The following is a 27,142-nucleotide window of genomic DNA, read 5'->3' as shown; positions in this document are numbered from 1 at the left end:
CCTCAGCCTGAGCGGCTGGGCCCAGGGCACAGGAGGAGGGAGGCGGTGCAGGGCCTAAGGCAGGGCAGAGCCACCCGAGCTGCCCCTTTGCTAGGGCTGCCCCCAGGAAGACACAGCTCTCGGTCCTTCCAACCAGGAACAGGCCAGCGGGGGCTTCCCGTCTGCTGGGGTGCATTTCTCCCGGGGCCCTGACAGCGGCTGGGAGGTGCCGAGCTCTCGTCTGAGTGTGAGGAGCCTGGCTGGGAGGCGCCCAGGTCAGGCACAGCCTCTGCCTGTGAAGCTCCTCCCCTCTGGGAACTCGCTCTTTTCTGCTCGTGGTCCCCGCTGAAACCTCCACCAAGAAGCCTCCCTGACCACCCCCCATCCCCTTCAAGACTTGTCCCCATGGCCACCTTGTCCTTGTCACCTGTTTCCTGCTGGACTGGGGATGACAAGGGTTTGACCGGCAGTGGAGGGGCACCTGGGCAGGACCCAGCTCTGGTGGTTGCTTGAGCTTTGGGCACCTTCTTGCCCGTAAAGTATGAGGACGGCTCCAGCAGACATGCCTGGTCTCCCCCCAGGAGCAGTCCCAATACTGAGAGTTAACCAGGTTCCGCCCTGCTCAGGGGGAACAGCGCTGGACAGGTGCTGAGCAGCAAGGCAGCCCGGCCAGCACTGCGGGGGCTCTGTGGTCAGTGCCGGGAGGGGGCAGGCAAGGCCAGCCTCACTTCCAAATGGCCCAGAGTTCCCCAGTGTAACCTGAGCTAAAGGGACGTGGTTACACGCAGGCCGTCACCACGTGCTGGCCACTGGGGAGCAAGTCACTTCAAGACTGGACGGGCGGCTCTCTGGCCTGTGAGACCCCCTGTACCGGAGACAATGCCACCCTTGAGCTCCGGCCACTGCTCAGCTGCTGGGTGACAGGTGGGCGGGAAGAACACTGCGGGCGGCCTCGCTGTTCCCTGTGGTCCTTTCTCACCCCGAGACCCAGACAGAGAAACTGAGGCAGGTGCACCCACCTCCCCATGTCTGGGAAGTTAGAGCTGGAACTGCATGTGAGTGGGGCAAGGGACATCGACTTTATTCAGACACATGTATGTACACGCGTGTTACACACACAACACACCCGTGGGTAAGACCGGACCCTCGTGATCCAAGAATAAAAAAGCACCGTGAGATGGCCTGTCCACCGGCCGCCGCCAAGTCCCGCCCCTTGCTGCCCAGCCTTCTTTGGGGCTTCTGAGCGGCGGGGTTCATTGCCAAGGGCACAGGTCACGTGGAGTCTGTTCACAACTTGTCCAGCAAGTTTCTTCACCTTCTCAATGGCCCCCACAGTCCTCGAGGAGCCCTGGGCCCAACACAGCCCCGCAGCGCTGCAGAGAGGGGACCAGTGAGTTCTCACACGGTGACCTTCTCTATCACACTCTCTGCGACGTGCACCTCATCCCCCTGCACAGTGACGGCCGCCGCCTGGCCACATATGTGCTGGTGGTCCTTCCAGTCCTGCAGGGAGAGACGCACCCTGGTTACCAGAGCTGCCACCTGGGCAGCAGCGAGAAGGCTCCGCCCCGAGGCCGCAGCCTGTGTGCCCTGTGCGCCCAGCCTGTGGGCTGCCTGCTCCAGGCCCAGCCTCGCCCACCTCAAGGCTAAGGGACTCGCTCCCAGGCAGAGCGCCAGGAGGAGCCTGAGACAGAGACCCTGAAAGGTGTCTATGCTCTGGCCCCTTCCAGGGCTCTAAACAAGACAACGGCATGAAGAGAACGTCTGTATCTGGTGTTGCTGCCCACGGTGCCATTTATAATCACAAAAACCACAGCTGGAGCCCTGCTGGTGTTGCTCAGTGGTTGGAGCATCGGCCTGTGCACCAAAGGGTCACGGGTTCGATTCCAGTCAAGGGCAGGTACCCGGGTTGCAGGTTAGACCACCAGCCCAGGTCGGGCTCAAGTGGGAGGCAACCAATCTGTGTCTCTCTCACATCAATGTCTGTCTCTCCCTCCCTCCTCCCTCCCTTCCAATGCTTTTTAAAAATCAATGGAAAAAATATCCTAGGGTTAGAATTAACAAAAAAAAAGAAAGAAAAACACAGCTGGTTGGTGGCTGTGGTTCTCAGGCTGGCTTGGGTGCTGAGCAAGGCCCCAGCCCCGCCCCCACACCCCCAAGTAGGCCAGGTGGGGCCATAGCCCGTTTCCAGGGGAAACCAGGAGCTTGGACCAGGGCCCCTGGGAGGCTGGACAGCGAGGGGGGCAGACGGCAACGCTGTCACTCAGGACAGCAACGACCTGGGCACAGGGCAGGTGGGGGCGTGGCACAGAGTGAGGTGACATGAATGAGCCCAAGCACACGCACCTGGAGGAACAGAAACAGGGGGGTCTCCCGGTCGGAGAAACTGGCTGCTTATCTGTGCTGTCCCGTTTCCCATGCTTTCTACAAGTGTGCTGGTGAGCAGCCTCCAGGGTCCTCTCCCCACAGCGCCCAGGAAGCCCCCGGACGTGCCATGTGCCACACCCCACACAGTCCTGCTGGGTCCCCGACCCTGAGGATTTCTGTTGAGAATGGACAATGCTCGGGGCCACCCGCTGGCGAGTCCCTGGCCGTGTGACACACAGCTCCATGATGGCAGGTGTCCTGCCCCTCCAGTGACCCTCCTTCATGGTGGAAAGTCCCAAATAGGCACAGAGAGGAGGAAACCAGGTGGGACCTTGAGCTGCCACCAGCCCCTTCCCCTGAGTGAGGCTGACCCTCGAGGCTCCGAAAAAACAGGCTGTTTAACCTCAAGACCAAAGGCTGAACAATGGGAACAGACACAGGTGTCCAATCGCTGACCTTTTCCACCTGTGGCCAGGTGTCCGGGGCTGCGGGTGCTGACCACAAGGTCACAGGCCAGGTGAGCAGCCCCCTCCCCTCTGCCCATGGGAACAGGGCACAGGCCGTCTACAGGGTGGGGCCTCGTGCAGCCCGAGGACCTACCTTGCGCTGGCAGAAGATGGAGCAGTAGTTCACCTTGTGGCAGCCGGTGCACTCGCTTAGGGCCTCCCGGCCGCAGTTGACACAGGACTGCTGCAAGGACACAGAGCCAGTCAGCGCTGTGGGCGACGCAGGCAACGGGGCCGGGCCTCCTTGGCGACTCCTGCACACAGGCCGCCCTGGACGCCACCCCCACACACGTGCCTTCCACCTCCAGGAGAGCTGGTCTCGTTTCCACCCCGTGCAGAGAACCAGGGCTGGGCACAGAATTCTCTGTGGTTGGGGACAGGACAGGCCTGGACAGGGTGGGCTGGCCCGAGTGGCCAGGAGGACACTCTGGACTCTGGTCAGCAGATGCCCAGCCCTCCAGCCCCGTGGTTCATGGAATGTACATTTTCTGTGCTTTTCCCCTAACTTACGGGATTGGAGCTTTTCTCTCTAATCAACTGAGGACCCCACACAGGGAAGCAAGCCTGTTGTTGGCAGACCCCAGAGGCGCGACTACAGGGACACACAGGTGCGAGCCCCGCCATCAACTCTAGAGGAGACAGGCCCGACCGTGGGCGACAGCACATGGAATACACGGCACCTGTTATGACCCTGCTGGTTCCCTGCCAGCCCTGCCCGAGTGCCACACACTGTGAGCCGGTCCAGGTTTCTGTTCTGAACTTCAGCTTCCTTCTTCGCAGAATTCTACATTTGCCACATTTGCCACGGCTCACATTTTCCACTCACGAAACCACCACTGTGGGAACTCGCTTCAGAAAACATGAATGTCACACGGGACCCGAGGAATGAACTTAGTTTCCCCCCTGACTTAAGTGACAAAATCCTTCAGGAGAAAACAGGACACAGTCTGTAGGCAGAGAGGTTTGCACAGGGACAGCGTTGGTCTGAGGGGAGCAGGGTGGTGGCACTCGGCTCCGGGTAGGGGTGCCCCTAATGGAGGCTGCAGTCCAGGTGGGCCAGACACTGAGGTACATGCCAGCTTCCCGGGGACACTGTGCCCCAGCTGGCCAAGGGCATCTGCTCTTCTGCCCCGTTTAACTGGCCGAGCTAACTACACACCCAAATGCAGCGCCCATGGTCAAAGCTGGGAACACCCCCTTAATCGTCTCAGCTGCATTAAACTTGGTTTTTAAAATTCCAAGTCCAGTCAGTGCGAAGCAGGCCGCCAGAGCCCCACGCTGTGGCCCCTGCACTCGGTCATGGGGCCGGGAGGGAGGTCTTACCCTCCTGACCTGCAGCCGCCATGGTCAGGGCTTTGTCTCCCACACACCCAGGGTGGACAGGAAGAGTGTGGGAGGGTCCTACCGGGATCTTCCCTCTCAGTTATCGGGGTTTGCCTTTCCAATCCTGAATCTCTCCAACACCAAAATCAGATAGAAGTGCCTGCAGTGACATTTCAATGGTGCAGAAATGGCCCCCGTTCCCCAGTGGTATGGGCACAGGGACGGGAAATTCATCTTCATACTGGCTGATGTCATTCATGTCACCCAAAGTCCCTCGACAGACCACCCAGCACATCTGTAGGAAATGCCTGGGCCACGTGTGTTCTCGCCCACCTTGCCATGCCCGCACACCCCAGGTCACTGCTGTCCTGAGTTCCAGGGACACATGGGGGTCTCCTCCCTCGTCCACTGCTCAAGTCGGAGCCTTCAGGGCTTCTGAGGCCCTACCCCCGAAAGGCCACTGGAGAGGGGACCCTCCAAGTTGTGAAATCTCACCCGAGAGCCCTTCATTCCACAGGAACCGAGCAGCCACGTGCTGTGGTCGTCATAGGGCCACAAAGGCCGGACCTGCCACCCTGTGTTAAAGGGTGAATCCCAGAGCCAAGCGTGGCCCGTCCTCATCTGCACATGCACAGCTGTCCCTGGGGCTCCCCAAGGAGCTCTGCACCACCGCAGGCAGGAGCCAAGTGCATAGTCTGGGCTGCACGGTGTCGCTCAGCCTATGACAGGGATGCGGGTGGACGCACCTTGCCAGCCTCCTCTAGAGGACGTGCTCAGCTTTCAGTAAAGTTCTTTCTTTTTTATAGACCTTTCTGGGGTAACACTGGTCAATGAAATTATATAGGCTTCAGGTGTGTAATTCCATACACATCATTTGTATGTTGTACTGTGTGTTTCCACCCCATCACCGTGTATCCCGGCTTCACCCTCTCCTGCCCCCCCTTCCCTGTCCAGTCACCATGCTGGTGTCCGTCTGTGAGTCCACAACACTGTCTAGGAATGATGCACTGTATCTGCAGCCTGAGGAGAGAAAGGGCCAGCCTGTGGCAGCCCAGCCATTTCAAAGGCTCGGTGCTTCAGCGGGGAGCTTGGCTGAACCCCTCTCAACAGCCGGCCACTGCCCAGCAGAGGATTTCAGGGTGAAGGGGTTTCCTGTCACCTTCCTTTCTGAGAAATGCATCAAATAGCAAAGGAAACGCAGAGCCGAGCCTCCCAGGGCGGGGCCTCGCCGGTGCAGGCACGTTGCACACCAGGCTGACCCGAGGTGCACGGTGCCAGCACCCTCCCGCCTGGCGACTACCACCTGCCACCAGGAGCCCAGCTCTGGACCTCTGAGGACGCAGGCAGGCGGCTGTTCGGAGCGTGGGAACGAGGCCCAGTGGCGGCTCAGACCCCGCGCAGGGAGGACACATTGCTGCAATCTGTCTGCCCATCACCCGCTGGAGAGCCCTGCAGGGGGAGGAAATATCTGGAGCACGTGTAACCTTCGCGGGAACAGGGGGAGGGCGGGCAGGGAAAATGTGGAACTAAAAGTTGAGACTATTTCCCTTTCGTTTCCTCGCCAGCCTGAAGTTCAGATTTCTGCGCAGCGGGCACCACCGCCAACCCGAGCTTCCGCCGGCCCTTCCATCTATCTGCGCTGTGTCCCTAGGAAGGGGGAACACACTGGTGCCCCAAACTCTCAGTCTCAGCAGCTGGGGGGGCTGGGAACATCGATTCAAGGGTCAGTCTAAGTAAGAACCCAAGTGTCTGTTTCCCAGCCTAGGCTCCTACGTGCAACCTGAATGAGACGCATCACACACGCAGTCCTTTTCGTGCCGCAGACACCGCGGGCGGCTGAGTGAGACCTGCTCCCCTTCCTGCAGGAACTGCCAGGTGGATGGACGGACGGACAGCCACGGAGCTGGCAGCTGTCCCCTGCACACCTGGGCAGCAGGCACAAGGAAGCCCCACAGTGTCCTCCACACCTCAGTTTCCCTCCCCTCTGCCTTTCTTTTTTTTTTTTAATCCTCACCTGAGGATATTTTTTCCATTGCTTTTCAGAGAGAGTGGGAGGAAGAGGGAGAGGGAGAGAGAGACATCAGTGTGAGAGAAACACATCGACTGATTGCCTCTCGCATGCGCCCCTATGGGGGCTGAGCCTGCAACCGAGGTGCGTGCCCTTGATGGAATCGAACCCAGGACCTTCAGTCTGAGGGCCGACGCTCTAACCACTGGGCAAAGTGGCCAGGGCCCTTTTAAATGATACCCAAACCCCTTCTGATTTGGGGGGGATATTACAAACACCATCAACACTTGTTCACCAGAACAGTACTTGCCATGGAATAGGTGATGGATAATATTTATGGGATCAATGAATAACCTTAACTGTTATATTACATTGATTTTTTTAACCCAGTTTAAAACAGGCAAAGGATCTAAAGAGGTCCTACTCCAAAGAAGATCCACAAATGGCCAGATCAGTGGTTGAGCAGCGACCTATGATCCAGGAAATTGTGGTTCGATTCCCGGTCAGGGCACGTGCCCAGGTTGCAGGCTCGACCCCTAGTCGGGGGCGTGCAGGAGGCAGCCGATCAATGACTCTCATCGATGCTTCTATCTCTCTCCCTCTCCCTTCCTCTCTCTCTGAAATCAATAAAAACATATACTTTTTAAAAAGACCCACAAATTGCCCCAAGCACATGAAAAGAAGCTCGGGGTCATCATCTCACGGAAATGCAAGTCAAACTGCAAGAACCACCTCACATTCCCTGGAACGGCTGGAATAGAAACGCAGGCAGCCGCCAGGGCTAGTAGGACACGGAGACTCCAGAATCCCCACGAACTGCAGCTGGGAACGTGCATGGAGCAGCCGCTCAGGAAAACGGGCTGGTAGTTCCCCAACAAGCTAAATGTGCATGTACCACAATCCCAGAAACCCCAACAGGCCCAAAGACATGAACACGTGTTCAGGGCAGCCAAAAAGTGAGAGCCACCCAATGCCCACCAGTTGCTGAACGCGGCATATCCACAGTGGGCCGTTACGCGGCGATGAGAAGGCGTGAAGCTCCGGCACAGGCTCCTGAGAGGGGCCAGGCACAGTGTGACTGCACGTCTGTGAAATGCCCAGGATCCTCGGATCCACACTCAGAGCAGGTCAGTGGATATCGGGGTTTGGGGGGCAGGAGGGACTGCTCATGGGCCAGGGGTGCTGAGGGGGTGATAAAACATTCTGGAGTTAGATAGTGGTGATGGCTGCACAAGTGTGTGAATATACCAGAAACTACTGGGCTGTGCACTTTGAAAGGGTGAATTTTATGATACGTAAGTTATATTTCAATGAAGAAGAATTGTGTGTGCTCTTTCATTATGCCCATTAGGGGTTTATCTGAATTATGTGATTGGAAACAAGGGAAGTGTGAATGGACAGTAACAATGAAGACACAGTTCATGCCATGGCAGGTGTGGCTCAGTGGTTGGAGCATCAGCCAGAGCACCTATGGGTCGGAGGTTCAATTCCTGGTCGAGGGCACATACCTGGGTTGCGGGCTCAATCCCACAGTGCAGGATGCAACCCATCGATATGTCCTCACATCCATGTTTCTCTCTCTCTCCCTTCTCCCCCTTCCATTCTCTCTAGAAATCAATGGAAAAAATATTCTCAGGTAGGGATTAACAAAAAAATAAAAATTAAAAAAAGACACTGTTTATAACTGTGAAAACCAATACACAATTAAGTATTTAAAAATTAGGGCTGGTACGATCTTTATGAACACCAAGTACACAGGAACTAAAAGATAAGCAGTTGGTGACAGAGCAGCACGCCACCTCTGCCCATGGGCCACGTATCATTAAAACACAGAAAGAAAGGGGGGCTGCTGTCCTGGTTGTGCCAGAGCCCCCTGTGTCAGGTGGACCCTCTCAATCATGGACGTAACACAAAACACAGTGACATGAAGGCTAGAAAGTACCAGAAAGCAGGCGGAGATTCAACCTCTGACAGAAAGGGATCACAGGACTGCAGCTCCAACAAGGGGCCAGAGGGGCCATAAATACCTCAGGGTTTCCCTAACACCCAGGAGAGCCACACTACCCAGACGTGTTGGACAGAGGGACCGGCGCAAACACCCTAATGACGCGGGAAGATGACCAGCCAGGAATCCAACCGCTTCCCGGAACCAACCCAGCACCTTCTGGGGGAAGATACCAGAATCCAACTGTCTCTGCCACGAATACGTCACAATGTTCAATAAACCATCCGAAATTACTAGACACGTGAGGAAAGGAAACCTCATCCACAGTCCAAGAGAAAAGCATGTGATAGAAACAGACCCTGAAGTGACCTGGGAGTCAGATCAGTAAGAAGTCATAATGAAAACGCTCAGTGAACTGCAGGGAAGAGGGTCGCCAAGGGGCAGCTGGGCACGCGAGGAGAGTGACGGAGCCACATAGGACAGCTGTGCAGATGCTCGGCCTGCTGCCTCGGCGACAAAATACCCTGCGCCGAGTCCTCCCTGAAGACAGATCCCCAAGGTGGGTGACAGGTAACCTCTCACAGAGGAGGGAGTGGCCCCAAAGGCGGCTGGCGCAGAGGAGGAGGTGACCCAGTTCCTGCACAGGCCCCGGTCCCACAGGTGTTAGGACCGTGTCTCGTATTTTCTCTACAAGCACCTTTGCCACAGAAAATTCCACCATATAATTGGCAGAAACAAAGTAACTGGTGCACAGTTCATTTTTCGATTTGGTTGGCTGGTTTCATTTCTCCCTGATGAGTCAGGTGCCTTCGGGCGACTTTATGTACTTCAACTGGATGTCAGTTAGGTTTCATTTCTCGGCCAGTGGAGCTCTGGCAGCTGCTCCTGTTTTCAAGTTATTTATAAGCCTCAGCCTCAGGGTGGTCGACACTGACGTGCAGATGTGCTGGTGGTGGTCTTCCCATGGCGAGTGTTCCGGCACAGGTGATGACTGTGCCACGACTTGGCTTCTCGTTTTGAAATCCACCACCCGGGTGTACGAGAGGCCCCTCTGAGGGTGTAGGCTTGAACCCACATTATTTGGGTGAATAATTATAAATCTTTTTGGTCCTTACGCTTTTCTTTTTTTCATAAAATTCAGCATTCAGTAGGTATTTGTTTGGAATTATATTTTTTAAGTATTTAAAAATGATCTTTTTCTTTAGGGGTAGAAGGAACACTTTCCTTCCTTGAAAACAAGTTACTCACTATGTTGTCAGGTGGGTACTAGACTTATTGGGGGGACCACCTAATAAGGTATATAAATGTCCAAATCACTATGCTGGACACCTGAAACTAATGTAATATTGTATACCAACTGTAACCGAAAAGTAAGAAATTTTTAAAGGAAAGCAATTTTTAAAGGAAAGATATCATTTAGAAAATTAAGAACCTTAAAATCTTTTCTTTCCTCTGATCTATAAGGAATAGAAATAAGTGAAAAAAGTTTTCTTATATAGATTCAGCAGAAGAAAACCAACTTGACGTTTGCTTACAAACCCCAATGAGCACACCTGCCAGAAGCGAGGCAGCTCAGTTAAAATCACATGGACACTCCACCCCGCATCCTCCCGAGGACCAGGCCACACGCCCCTCTCCGCGCCTCACCGTCCTGACCCTGTAACTCCCAGCGTCGCCCACGCTGCACGTGAGGGGTGGTGGGACCACACTGCTCTCCACATCATTCTGACTCTGACTCCCCAGCAGGGTGGTGCCGCCCACACCTGCCTTAGTCACGGGACCGCGGCTCTGCCCCTGCTCACATTACCTCCTTCCGCTCGGCATCAGCCTGCACTCTGGCCTGGGCCGCGGCAGCCTCTCGGTAGGAGCTGGCCTGCTTGGCCTGTTCGAACAGCGTCTTCAGCTGCTGGGCTGTGCTGAGCAAGGAGTTGACCATCTCTTCCAGGTACAGCCAGCTCCGCTGCTCCGACAGCTCCAGCCCGTTGACCACCGTGGGAGAGACGGCTTTGGTGGGGTGGGAGGGCGGGACCGCCAGGGCCGGCAGGGAGGTCAACACTGAAATGTGTGGAAAGCAAGACAAAACCAGCATTAATGCAGCTCCTAGCTTCCCAGTGCCCGTCAGAAACTTCATCCAACGTTGGAAAGCAGGGTGGTGCTGGTCAGTGGGCACAAATGTCACAGGGTCTGCTCCTAAAATGCTCCAGATGTAGGAACATCCTGTGTCTTCTAGCTCCACCCACACAGGTGGGAGGCTGGATAGTCAGGTGACAGACACATACCGTGCGCAAAACGTTTCTGGTCAGGGTGGCCACAAACCTTCACAGACCAGCCGAGCGGGCAATGCCAGGGTGAGAAAATGGCTCCAGAATGAACTTCACACACAGGGAACCACACAGAACTGGGGGGCTGGGGTTGAACACCCAGTGATGGAGGGAAGCTGGGCTGCTGGTGGGGAGCAGGTGACAGAGCAAACACTCGGATTACAGGGTCGCACACCTGGAATTTATTGTGGCATTAACCAACGTCAGCTCGGTTTAAAAGTCAAGTAATTAAGCTTTGGCCGGTGTGGCTCAGTTGGTTGGAGCATTGTCCTGTACACTGAAGGACTGTGGGTTCGATTCCCGGTCAGAGCACATGCCTAGGTTGAGGGTTCGATTCCCAGCCCTGGTTGGGGACATTCTGGAGGAAACAATTGATGTTTCTCTTTCTCTCTGTCCCTTCCTCTCTCTCTAAAAATCAATGAACAGCCTGGCTGGAGTAGCTCAGCGGTTGAGCCTTAACCCATGAGCCAGGCGATCGAGGTTCGATTCCTGTCGGGGCACAGGCCCAGGTTGCGGGGAGAGGGGGTCAACCCCCAGTAGGGGGTGTGAAGGAGGCTTCCGGTCAATGACTCTCATCATGGATGTTTCTCTCTCTCCCCCCCACTCTGAGATCAATAAAATCAATCAATCAATCAATCAATGAACACGTCCTTGCGTGAGGATAAAAAACAAAAACCCTGATTTTAAAAAATATATTTATTGACTTCAGAGAGAGGGAGGGAGGCATGAAGATGAGAGTCATGGGCTGTCTCCTGCAGGCCCCTGCTGGGGGTTGAACCCCAACCGGAACCGAACCGCGACCTCCTGGGTCCTATAAAAGCCCGTTTTAAGAATCACGTGCTGGGGGTCATGGAGCCTGCTGGCTGAGCTCCTGCACGCAGGTCGCTGGGGACCTGCGGCTGAGAGTAAGGGAACTGAGGCTTCTCAGACAGAGAGGAAAGTTACAAAGACAGAAAAGGAGGGGAACGGAGGGCCCTGTGGTTTCTGTGGTTCGGACGGAAGGAGAGACTCAATACAGAGCCAGAGGGCAGAGCCGCCCGGACAGCAGGGGGCACCCAGGGGCTGCTGTTGAGTGTGACATCCAGCCATCCAGGGAAAACCCTCGCTGGTGGCACTGGCCTGTTTCCTGGTGTAAACACTCCCCACAGCCTGTTTCAAGCTCCCAGCAAGAGGTCACTGGACGTGGGCTCTCGACCTGTGACCAGCAGCTCTGGCTCACGCAGCCCGGGCCAGCCCTCGGCTTCACAGCACCATCCCCGCGGAGAGGCTGAGGGCTCCCAGTGGAACCAAACCCAAGCCTCCAGCACCCCATTGTGCCAGAAGGCAAGGAGGTGTTCAAGGGACAGCAGGCCAGGTCAGGGACAGTAACAGGTGACAGCCCAGCGAGTGGAACAGGAAACCGTTAGTCCACACAGGAATGACAGGATGAATGAACAAGTGGCCGTGGGTCCCAGGCCTCCAGGCACTAGCGCACGGGCACGTGCTGACCATAGGGCATGCACTGACCCCACGAAAGGGCGCAGCTCTCTGCCCAGGCCTGGCCCCCTTGCCTGGCCCAGGTGCTGGAGGCAGGGAAGGGGCAGGAGCAGCGTGATTTAAGGGTGGGGAGAGTTTAAGTGGGAAAAAGAGAAGGGAACAAGCGAGACTGAGGTCACAATTTATAGAACTGCTGTCTCGTCGACAACAGCATCGAGATGCCAAACCACAGCTGGGTGGGGAGAACCTTTTCCGTGGGGGGGGCAGCTGGTGTGGCTCAGTGGTTGAGCATTGACCTGTGCACCAGGAGGTCCCAGGTTCGATTCCCGGTCAGGGCACACGGCTGGGTTGTGGGCTCCACGCCCAGTAGGGGGCATGCAGGAGGCGGCCAAGCAGTGTTCTCTCTCTCTCTTCCTCTTCCTTCCTCTCTCCCTAAAATCAATAAAAACATTAAAAGAAAAAAAAAAGAAAAAAGAGGTATGTGCAGAACATGCCGCGGCCTCTCGGGGGAAAGACAACAGCCTTCTCGGGTCACAGTCTCTACCTGCGAGTGCCCGGGCGTGGCCGTGACCTCATAAAACCGAGTGACACACAGGCAGTGGGCACTCCCCAATCCAGGGCATCGATGGAGAAAACCAAGCAAACTCTCCTTCACACAGAAATTCCTGTGCAAGGAGCCACTCCGAGGACAGCCGCCTAGGCATGCAGAGAGCTCTCCACACTGACCTATTTTGGGATGCGCCGTGGGCAACGCAGCTTCGGGGAAGGGCGCGACCTGGCAGCTGTCCTGGTACCCGGGATAGTGGGGCTCCGCGTGGCCGACCCTGCACGGGGGCTGCACGCCCGCTTCCTGCACTGTGGGCGAGAAAGGGACAGGGCGGCCCTGTGACCTGCTGCGGCTCACAGATGTGGCTCTAATGGTCCACATCTGCGCCGTCCCCCAGGGCAGCCTTCCAGAGATGGGTGCGTCTGAACCTGGGACATACTGAGCAAAAAAAATGCAGCACAAATGGCAGTTTCCAGTCTCTGTCTCCCTTCTCAGTGTGACAGCTACAGCAATTACGCTACATGCCGTGGTCACACGTCCCTAGGGCAGCGCCAGTCTAGAGCAGGGTCAGCAACTGTGAGCTTTCAGGTGGCATGGGCCCGCCACGGCTCATCGATCCCCCTCCCTGCTCCATCCCACCCCCTGCCCTCTACTTGCCCCTCACACCCCCTACCTCACCCAGCTCACACCTGCGCCACATGGCTCCCTATCCTGGCTCAAGGCCCCTCTAAGTGCCCCGCCCCCTACAAAGCCCAGCTCGGCAGGGGCAAGGCGGGCTAGGCGTGTGTGCAGGTCTGGCAGGTGCTAAGGCAACTCACCTGTGGCTCCTGCGAAGACATCTCCCTGGGCTGGACTCTCTGAGATGACTGCAGTGGCCTCCACGGTGGACGCCCGGTCAAAGGTCAATGCACCAGAGGTAGTGATCTGTCCTGAGGGAGTCACAGTAACTGGAAGAACAGAAGGGCCTTTTACCGCACGGCGGGGGCTGCAGGAGTCCAGGAGCCCAGGGCCCGGCGTGGACACCGAGCACGCCTCCTCACATGCTGTGGCCACCTCTGCAAGGACAGGTAAGCAACTAGGGACCCCGGGCGCCTGTGGGAGACACTGGGTGTGTCTGCAGGTACAGGCAGGGCAGGAAGGGGGTGCGGGAGGGCGCTGAAGACACTGCCAGCCCTGCGGTATGTGCTTTAAACAGGGACCCGTGGGGACACTGAGTGGGGACATGGAGCGGGGAGAGCAGTGTGCAGTGATGGGGGGGCTCACAGGTGGTGGCAGCCGTGGCTGGGAGCAGCGTGATGTTCTTGGCGGCTTCCTTCTTCCCCGGGGCCGCAGGCGGCTCGTTCTCCTTCTTGCGCCGCTTGTAGGGCACGAAGAGCCGGACAGGACCGCTCTGGGGGAGCAGTGAGACGGGGACGCTGTGGTGCACGCGGCTCCTGCACCATCCCCGGGTCAAGGGGGACCATCTCTGGCTGTCCAAGGAGCCAGCAGGAGGTGAGCTGCACTCAGAACGCCCCCCTCTCTTTAGGCCCCACACTCCTCAAAGTGACAGAAAAGATACTTCCAGAAAGAATGTACAAATAACTGTCTGAAAACAAAAAAGAGTCGTCAACGTGTCGGACGTCTGGGAATTCCGAGATGACCGAAAACAAGTGGGACCGAGCGGTGCAGCGGAGAGACTGCCGCCGCCCGGGACAAGGGCAGAACCAGGGGTGCTCCAGCGGACGCCTGGTCCCCACACAGGGAGTGAAGAGGCACCGCGGTAACTAACAAACGAGAAAACCTGTGGACCAGTGACAACAGGAAAACAGTGAAGGTCACGGATGAGCTCCAGGGGAGAAGGCCTCAGGCCCAATGGCTGCGAGGAGGGTCCCCAAATCCTTGGGGACAACTGTCTTGCTGCATGTCCCCGAGCTCCAGAAAGGACCCCACCCCACTCGGTGTGCGACGGGCATGAGCGGTCGCAGCAGGATCGCTGGCCCTTTCGTGGCCACACGCTGCCGGGGAGCATCCAGTGAGCTCCACGCAGGGAGCTGGCTTTCAACTCTAGAACTTCTGTCTGGTCCCCTTTGCGGTTTCCACGTCTTACTGAGAGTCCCCACCTGACGAGACACTGTCATTAAAAAGAGTGTCTGGCCCAGCCGGCGTGGCTCAGTGGCTGAGCATCAACCTAGGACCCAGGACATCACGGTTCGATTCCCGGTCAGGGCCCAGGCCCAGGTTGTGGGCTCGACCCCCAGTGGGGGGCCTGCAGAAGGCAGCTGATCAATGACTCTCTCATCATTGATGTTTCTCTCTCTCTCCCCCTCTACCTTCCTCTCTCTCTCTCTAATCAGTAAGAATGTTGTGTGTTTTTTTTAAAGGGTAGCTGGCCCTGGCTGGGTGGCTCAGTGGGTTCTCGAGGGTTTGGTTCCAGGTCAGGGCACGTACCTAGGTTGCGGATCTGATCACCAGTCCAGGAGCATGCAAGAGGCAACTGATCAATGTTTCTCTCTCTCTCCCTTCCTCTCTATAAAAATCAATAAAGTTCATTAAAAACAAAAGTGTCTGGTTTGAGGATTCAGATGGTGACATCATAGGAGCTTTCTGTTACTTCAGGATGTTTCCTTTAATGTTCCCTGAACAACAGCTCAGGGGCCAACCACTTGCCCCGGCCAAGGCATCAATCACCAGAGCCAAGTCTGAAAACAGAATCTGAGTGTGAAACCGGTCCGAAGGGTGCCAGGAACATGGGGACAACGAGCCCAGGAGGACAGCGCCTCCGCCTCCGTGCAAGGTGCAGGGAGGAAGAGGGGATGCAGAGGTGCTGGGGCTGCCAGGCACGACCTCCAGCCACTCACCAAGGTCATGTCGTCGCAGCAGGCGGCACAGGTGCAGGAGGCCGCGTGAGGGTTGAGGATCCCGTCCTGAAATCAGAGAGGGCCCCGAGTGTGAGCTGACTGTACAGACAAAACCCTGCAACTTCCAGAACCTTCCCCCCTCACTCCCTTGCCCACGATGCCATCACTGTGGCAGGACAAACCCCTTTCCTTCTGGATGCCAATCCCACAGCACCCCTCCCCCATCAACTCCCAGAAACCAAGGCTGGAAACAGAAGCCTTTCCTCTTACGAGGAAACTGAGGCAAAGGAAGCCACCTGCACTCAGACAGAGCGACCGCCTCACTCTCCGTCCTCACGCCTCTCCCAGTCTTCCCCCCGCCCCACAGGCACACGTCACCACCATCCTGAGAGACACAGAGGTGAAGAAAGCTGCCCAGGGACCGACACATAGTCTGAGTCCAGCTGGGGGCCCAGCAGCCGACCCGGCTGACCTGCCCGCAGGGCCGGGGGGCAGGTGTGCGCACCTGGATGAGGCACTGCAGGGGCCGGCCGGCGTAGCGGATGCTGCGTTTCCAGTCCTTACTGCTGGCTCTCCCGGCCATGGCTTCGAACTCCGTGGGGCTGTACCAGTTCTCGCCCTGCTTGATGCAGCGCCCCCGGCCTCCTGCAGCGACAGGCTCTGGTCCGGCCTGCGGGACTCACCCACTCCCACCCCCGAACCCCTAGGGCTGCGGGGCAAATCCACCCGCCTGCCGATCTGCAGCCACGGCCCACGGTCACCACACTGAGCTTGTGACAACCGCCCCACTTCCGATGCCCGTGGGTCCTCCTGCTGAGCCAGGAACTCAGGCCGCCGGCCAGGCCTTGCCTCGCCTCTCCCTCACACGGTCACTGTGCTGTTTGCCCTGTCATCGCCCAGACCCCCAGGGAGCCCTGACCTCGCTGTTCTGAACTGGTTCCCGGGCCCCAGCTCACCACGGGGGGCCGCAAACACAAGGAGTCTCCAGCGCGGGCGGCCCGGGCCTGGCCTACCTGAGCCCAGCCGGCTCTTGTACAGGGTGCCGCTGACGTTCCGGCAGCGCACAGGCAGCTCGCTGTCGTACACCGAGGGGTCCCAGTTGTACTTGCTACCCCCTTTCTCTTGCCCAGGGGTCAGGGGCGCTGGAGGAGACTGAGGACCTGGGCAAAGAAAGCAGCGGACCGTGAGAGACCCCGAATGAACCGAGAAACCAGGAAAGCCAGCGACCTGACCTCCGGCAGGTTCTCAGACCATCCCCGAGGGCACCGCCTTCCGCTCCAGGCAGCTCTTCTCAGCCCAGAAACCCCACTGCTATTCCAAATCTACCACCACAAGTGAGTCAGCCCCCAGGACACACCCCACACGCTCTGGGCGCAGGGGCCGTACCTGGGGTGAGAGGAGCAGCCGGCCCCTTCAGCCCCGCGGTCTCCACGATGCTCCCGTCGGTGTGTACCACGATCAGCGTGGCCTTTTCCGTGTTCAGGCTGTCCCCGATCTGCAGGGCGGTCCTGCCAGACTGGACGAGAGAGTGTTTCCCTAAGTCACCTCGGTGGCGGCTGCAGCATGTCACCGGGCGCACGGAGACACGCTCCCACAGTGAGGTCCTCGCTGTCACCAACAAGGGACCACGTGCCTCAGGGTCCCTTTCAAAGATGCCACTGAGACTTAAACGCAGAGCCAACGCTGGGGACAGACGGTGCCAGGTCTCTGTGGCCCTGAGACAACACTTGCCCGGCCAGCGTGGCTCAGCAGTTGAGCATCAGCCTATGACCCAGGAGATCGCGGTTCGATTCCCGGTCAGGACACATGCCCAGGTTTTGGGCTCGATCCCCAGTGAAGGGTGTGCAGGAGGCAGCTGATCGATGACTCTCTTGTCGTTGATGTTTCTATCTCTCTCTCTCCCTCTCCCTTCCTCTCTCTGAAATCAATAAAAACATATTTCAAAAAAAAGAAAGTTACAGAATCAATGTGCTCCAGAAAAGCCCTGGAAACAAGAAATGCCCAGACTTCGACCAGTGCAGGTCTCACGGGACAGTTTCCCAGAGGCCAGACTGTGACCACAGCAGGCCTGACACAGGGCCCCTCCCACGCCGGGTCCCAACCAGGGACCTTCACCCACGGCCCCCAGAGACCAGGGCCTCCTGGCCACACTGCTCACACCTCTCCGTGAGTCGCCTACTTCCTCTGGGCCAGCCCTGGCTCGCTCTGCCCTGTCCCTGCTGGAGCTGAGGCCCACCCTGCTGCCCACTGGCCTCACTCAGACAGCCCAGGGTGACTCGAGGCCTCCAGGCCGCCTGCCCAAACCCAGTGTTCTCAGATGGTCACGTGCTCTCAGTTGAGACAGTGAAACCAACCAAGGGCAGTGAGACCTCTCCTTACATCTGTGAATGCCACCCTCAAATCGGGGAGTGAGGGAGGTTTACCACGGGGATGAGGGACCCTGACCCCCACATGTGTGCGCTGGGCCTGTGCTCAGGGACCTGGGTCGGCGCTCAGCCAAGGTGTCTATATGGCCTGTGCCTGAATCACAGTGCATCCTTCTCATGCGGCCAGTAGGGCCCCTCTCTGTTTTCACTTCCCCAGGATCCATAGTTCCTGGGTGTCCCTGTCCTCAGAGCCCACAGAAAGTGCCACACACAGGAGGCACAACGTGGCTGCACCCAGATCCCTGATGTGATGGGACATCTGCTGCTGGGAAGGGTGACCCGTGACCCGGTTGGAAGTGTGCAAGTGTGGCTGTGGCCATGGCTGTCAGCCTGTGTGCATTCTGACCCCACAGAAAGGAACCACGTTTCTCGAATGCACACCGAGCCCTCACTGCCCTCTGCTATGGAGGGAGCGGGTGCTCTGTCTGTGGCCAATCCCATGCGAGTGGCTTTGCCTCAGGTACCGAGAGTCCCAGGTGTGTGGTCAAGGCTAAAAAGAAACTCTACCTAATAGTCCTGGCAGAGGTTCCAGGAAAAGTCCCCTTTCTGGAGACTGCTCACCCCCTGGCACCTGCCACGTAAAGGCGAGGCTGCTGCACAAATCACAGAAGCCTCGAGTGTGGAAAAAACGGGTGATGCAGCAATCACAGCCGGGCTCTGGCTCTGGGCACAGGCCACGAGAAAGGGGACTTCGCAGTGTGGTGAGGGGTGGGCGGTCCCTGGTGCAGGACCCACCCGTGCGCAGAGCCAACAGGGAGCTGTGCAGGATACAGGTACGGGGCCCTTCAAACGTCTGGCAGCATGGCCAGGAAAGCAAGCAGGGCCAGGCCACAGGGCAGGCTGACCTGGCAGACACTGGGTGCTCCCACCCCAGGGACCCTGTGCGGCCATCTGGCGAGGAGGGCAGGAGCACTGTTGTTCCCTGACCCCAGGGCTCAGAAGAGTCCCTCCGCCCATCCGCCCACCCACACTTCACGGGCTGGTCTCACCTCAGCCCTAACTCCCCAGCAGGGGCGCAGCTGACAGCCAAGGCCAGGCCTGAGCGGAGAAGCCGGGGCCTGGACTGCTTAGGGAGCAGCTTACCAGCACATGTCCCGAGAGCGAGGCCGCGTTGGCCACTGATGTGGTGAAGACGTTGTCTGCCGAGGCGCCCACGTTGGCCACAGTCACGGTGGTCACCTCTGCAACACAGGAGCCTGACTCAGCGCACATCAGAGCCAGAGGCCCCCGCGGCTCCACGGTGCTCCCAACGCAGGGTCTGTGCCTCCAACACTGTCCCACAGAGGCCTGGTCGACATTTCTGCACCACGGTCCAAATGGTCCACTTCTTCCAGGAAAGAGAGCATCCTGCCTCCAGGAGAGCCGTCTGCTGCAGTGAAAAGCCATGGAGAGCCCTGCTCTCTGCACCCGCTGGGCCCCTGGCTTCGGTCCCCTTTTAGGAAGAAACCACGCACACCCTGCAGCAGACGCCCACCAGACACGCAGAGCCAACTACATGAGCTCCTGCTCAGTCCTGCCCTCCTTTCCAGGTGAGGACGCCTCCTGGTTCCCTCCCTCCGGGCCCTGCCTCCCCCCTTCACTTCCATGCACACCATCGGGTGACCTGCCTGTGTCCCCGAGTCCCCGCAGCATCCACACACAGGTGTGCTGCACCCCACCTCCCCAACGCTTCCCCTCCCACCTCTCAGCCACCTGTCCCCCCCAAGCCTTCCCTCACCCGGGCACTGCCTGCTCTCGATGCCCACGCCATTGGCTCAGGCACCACCTCTGGAGACGCCTCCACCGAGGAGGGCAGCCCCTCGGCCAGGCAGCCACCCCCTTAGGTCACAGCATCCACAGGGTCCCTGTCCAGGGCTCTCGCACGTGAGAGGTGCTCTAACAATGCCTCCTGAAAGACCTCTGCACATTCTCTTAACCCACCTGCCCTGGAAACACCTGTCTCCGTCTGTGTCCATGGCCAGACCACCTGCCACTGTCCCACAGAGCCTGCGTGCAGAGGGGACCCTGTCTAACACACGCTCAAGTCTGAAGACCACAGGGGCGGCCTCCTGCCCACAGAGGCGGCCTCAGAGGGCACATGGAAACTACCGAACTGCAGTCACTCGGAACAGGAGGTTTTACTGCTTCAACATGCACAAAACACAACTATAAACATTTGCAGGAAAAACGACGTCAATACACCTTTCTGATGTCACGATCGACGACGTCACCTTTCTGCACTCAGAAAAACATGCAAAAAGGAACAAAACCTGAACGAAAACTTCACGGTGCAAAATTCCAATGTTAACCCAGAGTTTAGCAATGAAAACTGAACCCTTCCAGAGCCACGAAGCCTCCCAACGGACCACACGCAGACCACAGGCGCTGGGCCCCCACTCACCCCCTAAGGTGCTCAATGAACGCCTCAGTGAACACACAGCCGACTTACCCTCGTGCGCACACATGGGACCACACACGCCAGGGACCACTGGCACTGGGGCCCCAGACATGAACCACACACGCTGGGACCACACACCTGTAGCACACACACGGGGACCACACACGCTGGGACTGGGAGGCTGCTGTCCAATTCTGAAACCGAGCAGCTCCCCAAGGAGACAGGGCCTCAGGTGTGACATCACGAGACGCTCTCGGAGGCTCAGGCACTCGGCTCCGATCCTGCAGGAGCCTCCAGTGGGGAAGGAGTACAAATACACCCTTGGGAAAGTCTCTGCCTTCTTTGGGGCACGGTCTGGGACTACCTCTAAAAGACTCTGTGGCCACTACCTGACCTCCATCAGCCACAAAACTTGAGAATAAGAACGTCCTACGTGTCAAGAAACAAAACGTGGGCCAGCAGCCTGTGCCAGCCTTCCCCTGGGAAGAGCACTTGGTGGGCATGCCATCAGGAGAAGGGAAAACCCATGAAGGAAAAGCGGGGACAGGTGGAGGACAGACAGGCAGCTGGCTTCTGGTGTCACTGCCCCAGAAATCCGCCAGCCTTCCCGGGCTGGGTAACCACGGTCTTGCTCCCCAGCCCTCAGGTCACACCGGGTCTGGCCCGTAGAATTCAGGATAACCAGACATGCCCGCCCTCAGGCTCCTCTAGGACAGGACCCCTGGCTGCCCCCCACCCCATCGGGCCACGTGCACTCAGGACAGACAGACAAGTCAGGCAGGGCAAGGGACAGGAGCTGAGAAGGTTCCGGAAAGCGCACAGAGTGCTGAACGGGAGGGGGTGGACTGGCACAAGGAAAAGGGGTCCAGGGAGCAGAGGTGCATGCAGGGCAGGTGTGCAGGAATGACAGGGCACACAGGTGGGTGTGAGGCAGGAGCTCCCGGAGGTGGTGTGGGCTGGTCGGGTGCTTGTGCAGCCTAGTGCATGTGGGGGGACTGGTGCTTAGGGCAGGTGTGTGGGGCAGGTGTGGGCTGGTCCTTCCAGGTGTATGCTTGGCAGGTGCAGGGTGAGTAGGGGGGAGGGGGAGCGCAGGGCAGGTGCGGCCTGGTATCCCAGAGCAGGTGCATGGCAGGTGTGGAGACAGGTGCGAGGTGGCTGTGCGGGGGTGGGGTGGGGGTGGGGTGAGCGCGGGGCAGGTGCGGCCTGGTGTCCCAGAGCAGGTGCATGGCAGGTGTGGAGACAGGTGCGAGGTGGCTGTGCGGGGGTGGGGGTGGGGTGAGCGCGGGGCAGGTGCGGCCTGGTGTCCCAGAGCAGGTGCATGGCAGGTGTGGAGACAGGTGCGAGGTGGCTGTGCGGGGGTGGGGTGGGGGTGGGGTGAGCGCGGGGCAGGTGTGCCAGCTGGCCCTGCAGGTTTTGTGCAGAGCAGGTGCACGTGGTGCAGGTGTGAACTGGTCGTGCGGAGCATGTGCGGGGCAGGTGCGCGGGGCGGATGCGGGCGGGCGCGGGCCGGCGGCACTTGCCTGCAAAGGCGGCGGCCGCTGCAGCCTCGTCGGGGCCGGGAAGGGCCTCGGCGCCCATGTCCATGTGCCTGGGCTCAGCGGCCATCACCGCCACGGCCGTCACCCGCCGCGTCTCGCGCTCCGCCTCCGACTCCCCGTCCTCCTCCGAGTCCTCGTCCCGGTTGAGCACCGGCTCCTCGGCCTCGCTTCCCGCCGCGGCCGCGGCCGCCGCCGCCACAGCGGCCGCGGCCGCCACCGCCGCCGCCTCGGCCAGGCCCAGCTGCTTGGCGGCCGAGTCCGAGTCCTCCATCCGGACTCCGCCGAGCCCGCCCGAAGGCGCCGGCCGGGGCCGCCCGAAGGCCGGGATGGAGCCCGAAGCGCGCCGCCCGAGGAAGGCCGCCCGAACCGAGCCGAGCCCGGCCGAGCCGAGCCTAGCCTAGCTCAGGCTGCCCGAGCCCAGCCGAGCCGAGGAGGCCCGAAGACGCGCGACGAGCTGAGCCGAGGCCGCCCGAGCAGGGGCCGAACCGGCACGAAGCGGCCCAGTCGAGCCGAGCCGACGGCCTGGAGTCCGGAACCGAGGAGGTCCGAAGAGGTCCGAAGTGTGGAGCCGAGGCGTGCCGAACTGGTACGAGGCCGCACGAGGGTTTCCGAGCGGCTCTGCGCAAGCCCTTCTTAGCGCCTAGGAGGCCGCGCCGGCCGTCGTCCCCGGCCCACAGGGTCGCCGACTGTGGGGGCCGACGGTCGCCGGTCTCCGACGCGGCGCGGCCTAGCCTGGGGAACCTTGCGCCACAGGCTCCGCCCGCCTCGCCGCGAGCGAGAGCTGAGTCCAGCCGAGCAGAACCGAATGGAGCCGAATGTTTCCGAGTCCGTGTCCTCCCAGCCTCGGCTCCCCGCCCCCTCCTGTCCGAAAGGGGCCGAGCGCCGCCGGACCGACTAATCCGGCCTCGGCCGAGGCTCGGAGTCAACTCTCGAAAATGCGGAGCGGTCGGGCCCCTTCGACAGCACTGGCGAAAATGGCCGAAGGGACGCGAGCGGCGCGGGGCCGAGAGGCTGCCGGGATCCTGGCGGACTCGGTGGGCGGGGCCGGGGCAAGATGGCGGCCGCGCGGCGAGGTGAGGGGCGCGGCGGGCCCTGTGCGGGGAGCCTCAGAGACTGGGGACCCGGGGGTCCCGCCCGCCCGGGGAGGGGCTGCCGTGGCTGGGTTCTCGCCGGTGGACGGGCCACCAGCCTCCGCGGCCCCGTGGGGAGCCCTGCCCGCCGGGTCTCCCGCGACCCCGGGCTGCACGGGGCCGTCCCTGTGCCCGCAGCTCCGTTCCCGTCCCGCCGGCGGCGCGGACCGGCAGCGCTTGGTGCCCCTCCCGTGTCGCGGGCAGCGGGGGCCTGGTGTCCCCACGCGCGGCGGCGGCCCCGAGCTCCACGCCGGCGCCCGGCGGACGGAGCCGGCTCCCGCGCGGCCGGCCGGGGCTCCTGCGGGTCAGGGCCGGCGCGTCCCCCTGAGGCGGCCCGAGGACACGGAGGCCGGGCGCGCTGACCGCCGCCTTCTCTTGCAGGGGGCGCGTCCTCCACGGCCGTATCCTGCTGCTGCGTCCGGGCCCTCGGCCGCCGCGGGCCCGGGCCTCCCGCTCTGGGTCCTCGCGCCCCACCCTCTTCTCCATAAGTTCCGAGGAGTAGTGATGCCCGTTTTCAGCTGAAGGGTTGTTTGCTGACCCATTTAGGGGCGATGTGGCTTCCGAGTGGAGCGTGCCGGCCCTGCACCCTCCTGCTGGCCCTGCACCCTCCTGCTCGGCCCTGCACCCGCCTGCTCCGCCCTGGCACCCTCCTGCTGGCCCTGCACCCTCCTGCTCGCCCTGCACTCTTTTGCTGGCCCTGGCACCCGCCTGCTCGGCCCTGCACCCTCCTGCTCGGCCCTGCACCCTCCTGCTCGGCCCTGCACCCTCCTGCTCGGCCCTGGCACCCGCCTGCTCTGCCAGGCACCCTCCTGCTGGCCCTGCACCCTCCTGCTCGGCCCTGGCACCCGCCTGCTCTGCCCGGCACCCTCCTGCTGGCCCTGCACCCGCCTGCTTGGCCCTGGCACCCTCCTGTTCAGCCCTGCACCCGCCTGCTTGGCCCTGGCACCCTCCTGTTCAGCCCTGCACCCGCCTGCTTGGCCCTGCTGGCTCCAGCACCCTCCTGCTCAGCTCTGCACCCCCCTGCAGTGGGGGCCGCCTGCCTCCCCGCCAGGCCACCAGGGGGCAGGGAAATGAAAACCCCTCACTTGGAAGACGCATAGAGTCATTTTAGCATAAACAAATACACAGTGTGCGGAGCTCAACAAAGTCGGTGGTGGGTATTTAACAGCTCCTAAAATGAGAGAAACATTTTATTTGAATTGAACAAACTCTCTATCTTGTAACTGGGCTGTGGTCAGGGTGATGCCACCGGAAGACAGCCAGCGTGCTGAGGCTGTCCTGCCTGCAGTCACTAGGGGCCTGCTGTGCCCGATTCCCTTGCTCTAGGCCAGGTTGTCACTGTGAGGGGAGATCTCAGCCCCACTGTTGAGCCCCCAGGGACCCCAGCTGCTCCTGTGACACCACGGGCAGTGTCCATGAGTGCCTGGCCGGCAGGACTCAGCGGCCCCCCACAGGTGCCTAAGTCGGATCACCACATTTGCAGAGGGCGAGCAGCGGCCTCTCCTGCCCGGCCCTGGGTGGGCACCTGGGTCAGCGCAGCTGCTGGGCTGAGTCCTTAACCGTTTCCCAGCTCTCATCGGTCCCCCTGCAAATGCTGCTCTGTCTCAGCGGGACGTATTTTGCCCTCTATTTCCTGGCTACGCTCCTGATGATCGCCTACAAAAGTAAGTCGTGAGCAAGAGGGCAGGTGGACCTGTTGCTGCTGCCACTGTAACCTGAGCTCTGGTCTGTTGTCTGTCTGCTCCAGGTCAGGTTTTCAGTTACCCTCAGGATTACCTGGTCCTGGACCTGACTCTACTGATTCTGATGGGGATCCTGGAAGCAGCCCGGTTGTACTTGGGTGAGTCGACAGACTGTGAGAACCTTAAGCACTTACCATGACAGACTCCTGGCTTACCCATTGTGATCCTCTAAACAGGCCTTGTTTATAGTGTGGCTCTTGGAGACACTTGGTTTAAGTGCTTCACCAGTTGCCTGCCTGCGGGCCTCACCTTACAGTGTCATTAAGTATTAATTCGTTCATTGAGAAGCTTTGTCTAGGAGACAAGTTACAAGCGGTGTCCTGGGAGAGAGGCTTCCTGTTGGAAGCAGGAGCCACTGGGTAACAGCACTGTCATCGGAGCCAAAACACTCTCCCCTCCCCACAGCCAAAGCGGTCTGTTATGTGCCCACCAGGACAGCGGGGCCGAGGGGTGGGAGGCTCCATACAGCTTGTGCAGAAGTACAGTGGGCCCTTTGCCCTATGCCCCCACCCCCACCCCCACCCCCCAGCTCACCTCGAGGACCCATCTGCCTCGTGCATTCACAGGCAGGCACTTGGTCCCTAGCACTGACTGCTGCATGTTTGGCCTGCACCTCAGGTCCTTGGCATGTCCAGCTCAGCTGAACACACCCAACCAGCCGAGAGAGGACTGAGGGTTGACAGAAGCACATCCCAGCCACCCTGCTGAGTGCACTGGGTCTTAGTGTCACTGTCACAGACCCAGCCCATGCTATGGGCTAGTGGCGAGCAGGAATAGAACTGCTAGGCCTCTGCCCCACCCAAGCATCCCCCACTGTGGGCTCCCAGGCGCCCTGGGCACGTGCCGTCAGCTGGCAGCATTTTCCATGACTGCCCCATTTGTGAAACACAGTTTTGTTTTTGTAAGAACACATTGAATTTTTTAGACTAAGCTTAGCCCAGAATAAAATAGTTTTGGAAATTTTAAACAAAATCCCCTCAGTCCACTTGGAATTAGAGAAAGGTGTCAGAATGCACTTGGGGTGGTTTTTCGGGAGCCCAACCCTCTATCCCACTTGCACAGCTGACTCGAGAACAAGGTGAGCACAGAGCTGTGGCAGGTCCTCATCCTCCTGAGGGGCTGGCACCTACCTCTGTGCGTTTTGCTGTCCAACACTTTGAGTCCCCTGTGGTGGGCAGTCTTTCACTGGACACCCTCAGCCCTAGAGGCTTGTGCTGGTGGAGTCTGGCATTTGTCCTGCAGCCTCACCCTCCTGGGTGACACTGGTGGTGGGTCCTGAACGGGTGCCCCACATCCTGGCACTCACCCTGATTGTTCTGCTCTCCAGGTACCAAGGGCAACCTGACGGAGGCCGAGCTGCCACTGGCCGCCAGCCTGGTCCTCACCGTGGCCAGTTCCCTGCTGACCGTCTATTTCCTGCTGTGGCAGACCCTGGTGCTGCGGGCAGACTCGGCCCTCAGTACCACACTCCTGACGCTCCACGGCCTGGAGGCCATCCTGCAGGTGGTGGCCATCGCTGCCTTCATCAGATAGATGGGCGACCTCGGCCCCCGGACAGCCCTGGACAGAAGCCTTCTTGGGAGCCTAGCAATCCCCACCCTATGGCACAGAGGGAAGGGCATTTTCCTGCCAATTGGTCCCATATGACAGGGTCAGGTGGTTTGGGCGGTTATGAGTCATCTTGGGGGCAGGACCAGGATATAACAGTGAGGCCACCTGTTGGGGAGAGCTGCAGGCTGAGTCAGAGACTGCCCTGGGACAAATCCAGGGATGGCCCCAAGCCAGCAGGGGGCCAGTGGGCTTCACCCGTCACTGGCCAGCTCCCTCGAAGGTATGCGCAGAGGCCGGCCAGCGACACCAGGACGGTGCACATTTTCTCGCTGTGACAGCACTCTTCACACAGGTCTTTGTGTTCCGTAGTGTCTACCCTATGGGAAACAGCTGTGTGGGTGGGACAGTGAGCCAGGGATCCTCAGCCACTCAGGCCAAGTCCTGGATGGACAGCTTCCAAAAGAAAAGATACGGGAGAGCCAGTCAGCCCCAGTGTGGGGCACCTCTGCAGCAGCCACAGCTCCTTCCCTGGGGGTTCTGGCCTAGCCGCGACACCCATGGCGGGCAGCACAACTGACAGCCACCTCAGGGCTCAGATGTCCTAGCCTCCGTCATTACAACGCCAGTCACGTTTGCACCCAGCGTCAGACGAATCCAGGTCCACTGTAAGCTGATCCTCTCTACTAACTTTCCTCCTTTCGCTCCTGTTGTGCGTTTTCTGTGTGCAGTAACGTGTTCAAATGGGTGTGTAGTTTCTCTTCATATTTTTCAAATAAAGAAGTGTTTACACCTCCCTGAGTTTTTCCTAATTAAGGCCACCTACCTCCTCCAGGGCTCCCCCTTGGTACCAGAGCACACTGTGCTGGGCCGGGCTGTAGGTACCCGAGGCCGAGGGGCCAGCCTCCCACCTCTGGCTCGGGACCAGTGGACCTGCAGCCCTGGAGGTGAAGGCACTTGCTTCCCTGCCACCTGTGCTGCCATCTAGGCACTGGCCCTGAGGCTGGGGGAGGCCCCTCCCCTGCAGGCCCCAGCGGGGCCCTCAACACACCCATCACTGGTGACAAAGAGC

At 59.6% G+C, this 27,142-nt stretch overlaps 2 protein-coding genes across 9 annotated transcripts; one reads left to right on the top strand and one right to left on the bottom strand.

Annotated features, from left to right (window-relative positions):
• Positions 1 to 1,035: 1,035 nt before the first annotated feature.
• On the bottom strand, positions 1,036 to 22,098 carry DEAF1 (DEAF1 transcription factor). The gene is made up of 12 exons (XM_081153033.1): positions 21,633 to 22,098; positions 18,819 to 18,916; positions 16,696 to 16,825; positions 16,323 to 16,469; positions 15,815 to 15,954; positions 15,310 to 15,375; positions 13,736 to 13,862; positions 13,291 to 13,419; positions 12,652 to 12,780; positions 9,936 to 10,183; positions 2,947 to 3,036; positions 1,036 to 1,482 (listed from the first exon to the last, which is right to left on the bottom strand). The coding sequence occupies exons 1-12, from the start codon at positions 21,919 to 21,921 to the stop codon at positions 1,378 to 1,380; spliced, it is 1,698 nt and encodes a 565-aa protein (XP_081009159.1). The 5' UTR covers positions 21,922 to 22,098; the 3' UTR covers positions 1,036 to 1,377.
• A 27-nt stretch (positions 22,099 to 22,125) lies between these two features.
• Positions 22,126 to 26,867, top strand: TMEM80 (transmembrane protein 80). Of its 8 annotated transcripts, none has more exons than XM_081153037.1 (5): positions 22,642 to 22,723; positions 23,162 to 23,181; positions 24,351 to 24,444; positions 24,528 to 24,620; positions 25,850 to 26,867. In XM_081153037.1, the coding sequence occupies exons 1-5, from the start codon at positions 22,705 to 22,707 to the stop codon at positions 26,053 to 26,055; spliced, it is 432 nt and encodes a 143-aa protein (XP_081009163.1). In that variant the 5' UTR covers positions 22,642 to 22,704; the 3' UTR covers positions 26,056 to 26,867. The 8 variants fall into 8 exon arrangements, with proteins under 8 accessions (XP_081009162.1, XP_081009161.1, XP_081009160.1 ...); XM_081153040.1 differs by having other exon boundaries at positions 22,684 to 22,723; positions 23,162 to 23,933; XM_081153041.1 differs by having other exon boundaries at positions 22,687 to 22,723; positions 23,162 to 23,305.
• The last annotated feature ends 275 nt before the right edge of the window (positions 26,868 to 27,142 follow it).

The sequence above is a fragment of the Miniopterus schreibersii genome (genome assembly GCF_964146895.1).
Source record: "Miniopterus schreibersii genome assembly, chromosome: 12".
In the NCBI taxonomy this organism is placed as follows: Eukaryota; Metazoa; Chordata; class Mammalia; order Chiroptera; family Miniopteridae; genus Miniopterus; species Miniopterus schreibersii.
Note: the sequence above shows the minus strand (reverse complement) of the source record. Positions and strands in the feature narration are given on the sequence as shown.

Coding starts and splice junctions, on each gene's coding strand:
- DEAF1 (XM_081153033.1), bottom strand. CDS start 21,921: ATGGAGGACTCGGACTCGGCCGCCAAGCAGCTGGGCCTGGCCGAGGCG. Junction 13,863..15,309: donor GCTGCGACGACATGACCTTG/GTGAGTGGCTGG, acceptor CTGCTCCCCCAG/AGCGGTCCTGTCCGGCTCTT. Junction 12,781..13,290: donor TGTCTTCGCAGGAGCCACAG/GTGAGTTGCCTT, acceptor TCTCGCCCACAG/TGCAGGAAGCGGGCGTGCAG.
- TMEM80 (XM_081153034.1), top strand. CDS start 22,466: ATGTTTCCGAGTCCGTGTCCTCCCAGCCTCGGCTCCCCGCCCCCTCCT. Junction 22,724..24,263: donor GATGGCGGCCGCGCGGCGAG/GTGAGGGGCGCG, acceptor CCACATTTGCAG/AGGGCGAGCAGCGGCCTCTC. Junction 24,445..24,527: donor CCTGATGATCGCCTACAAAA/GTAAGTCGTGAG, acceptor TGTCTGCTCCAG/GTCAGGTTTTCAGTTACCCT.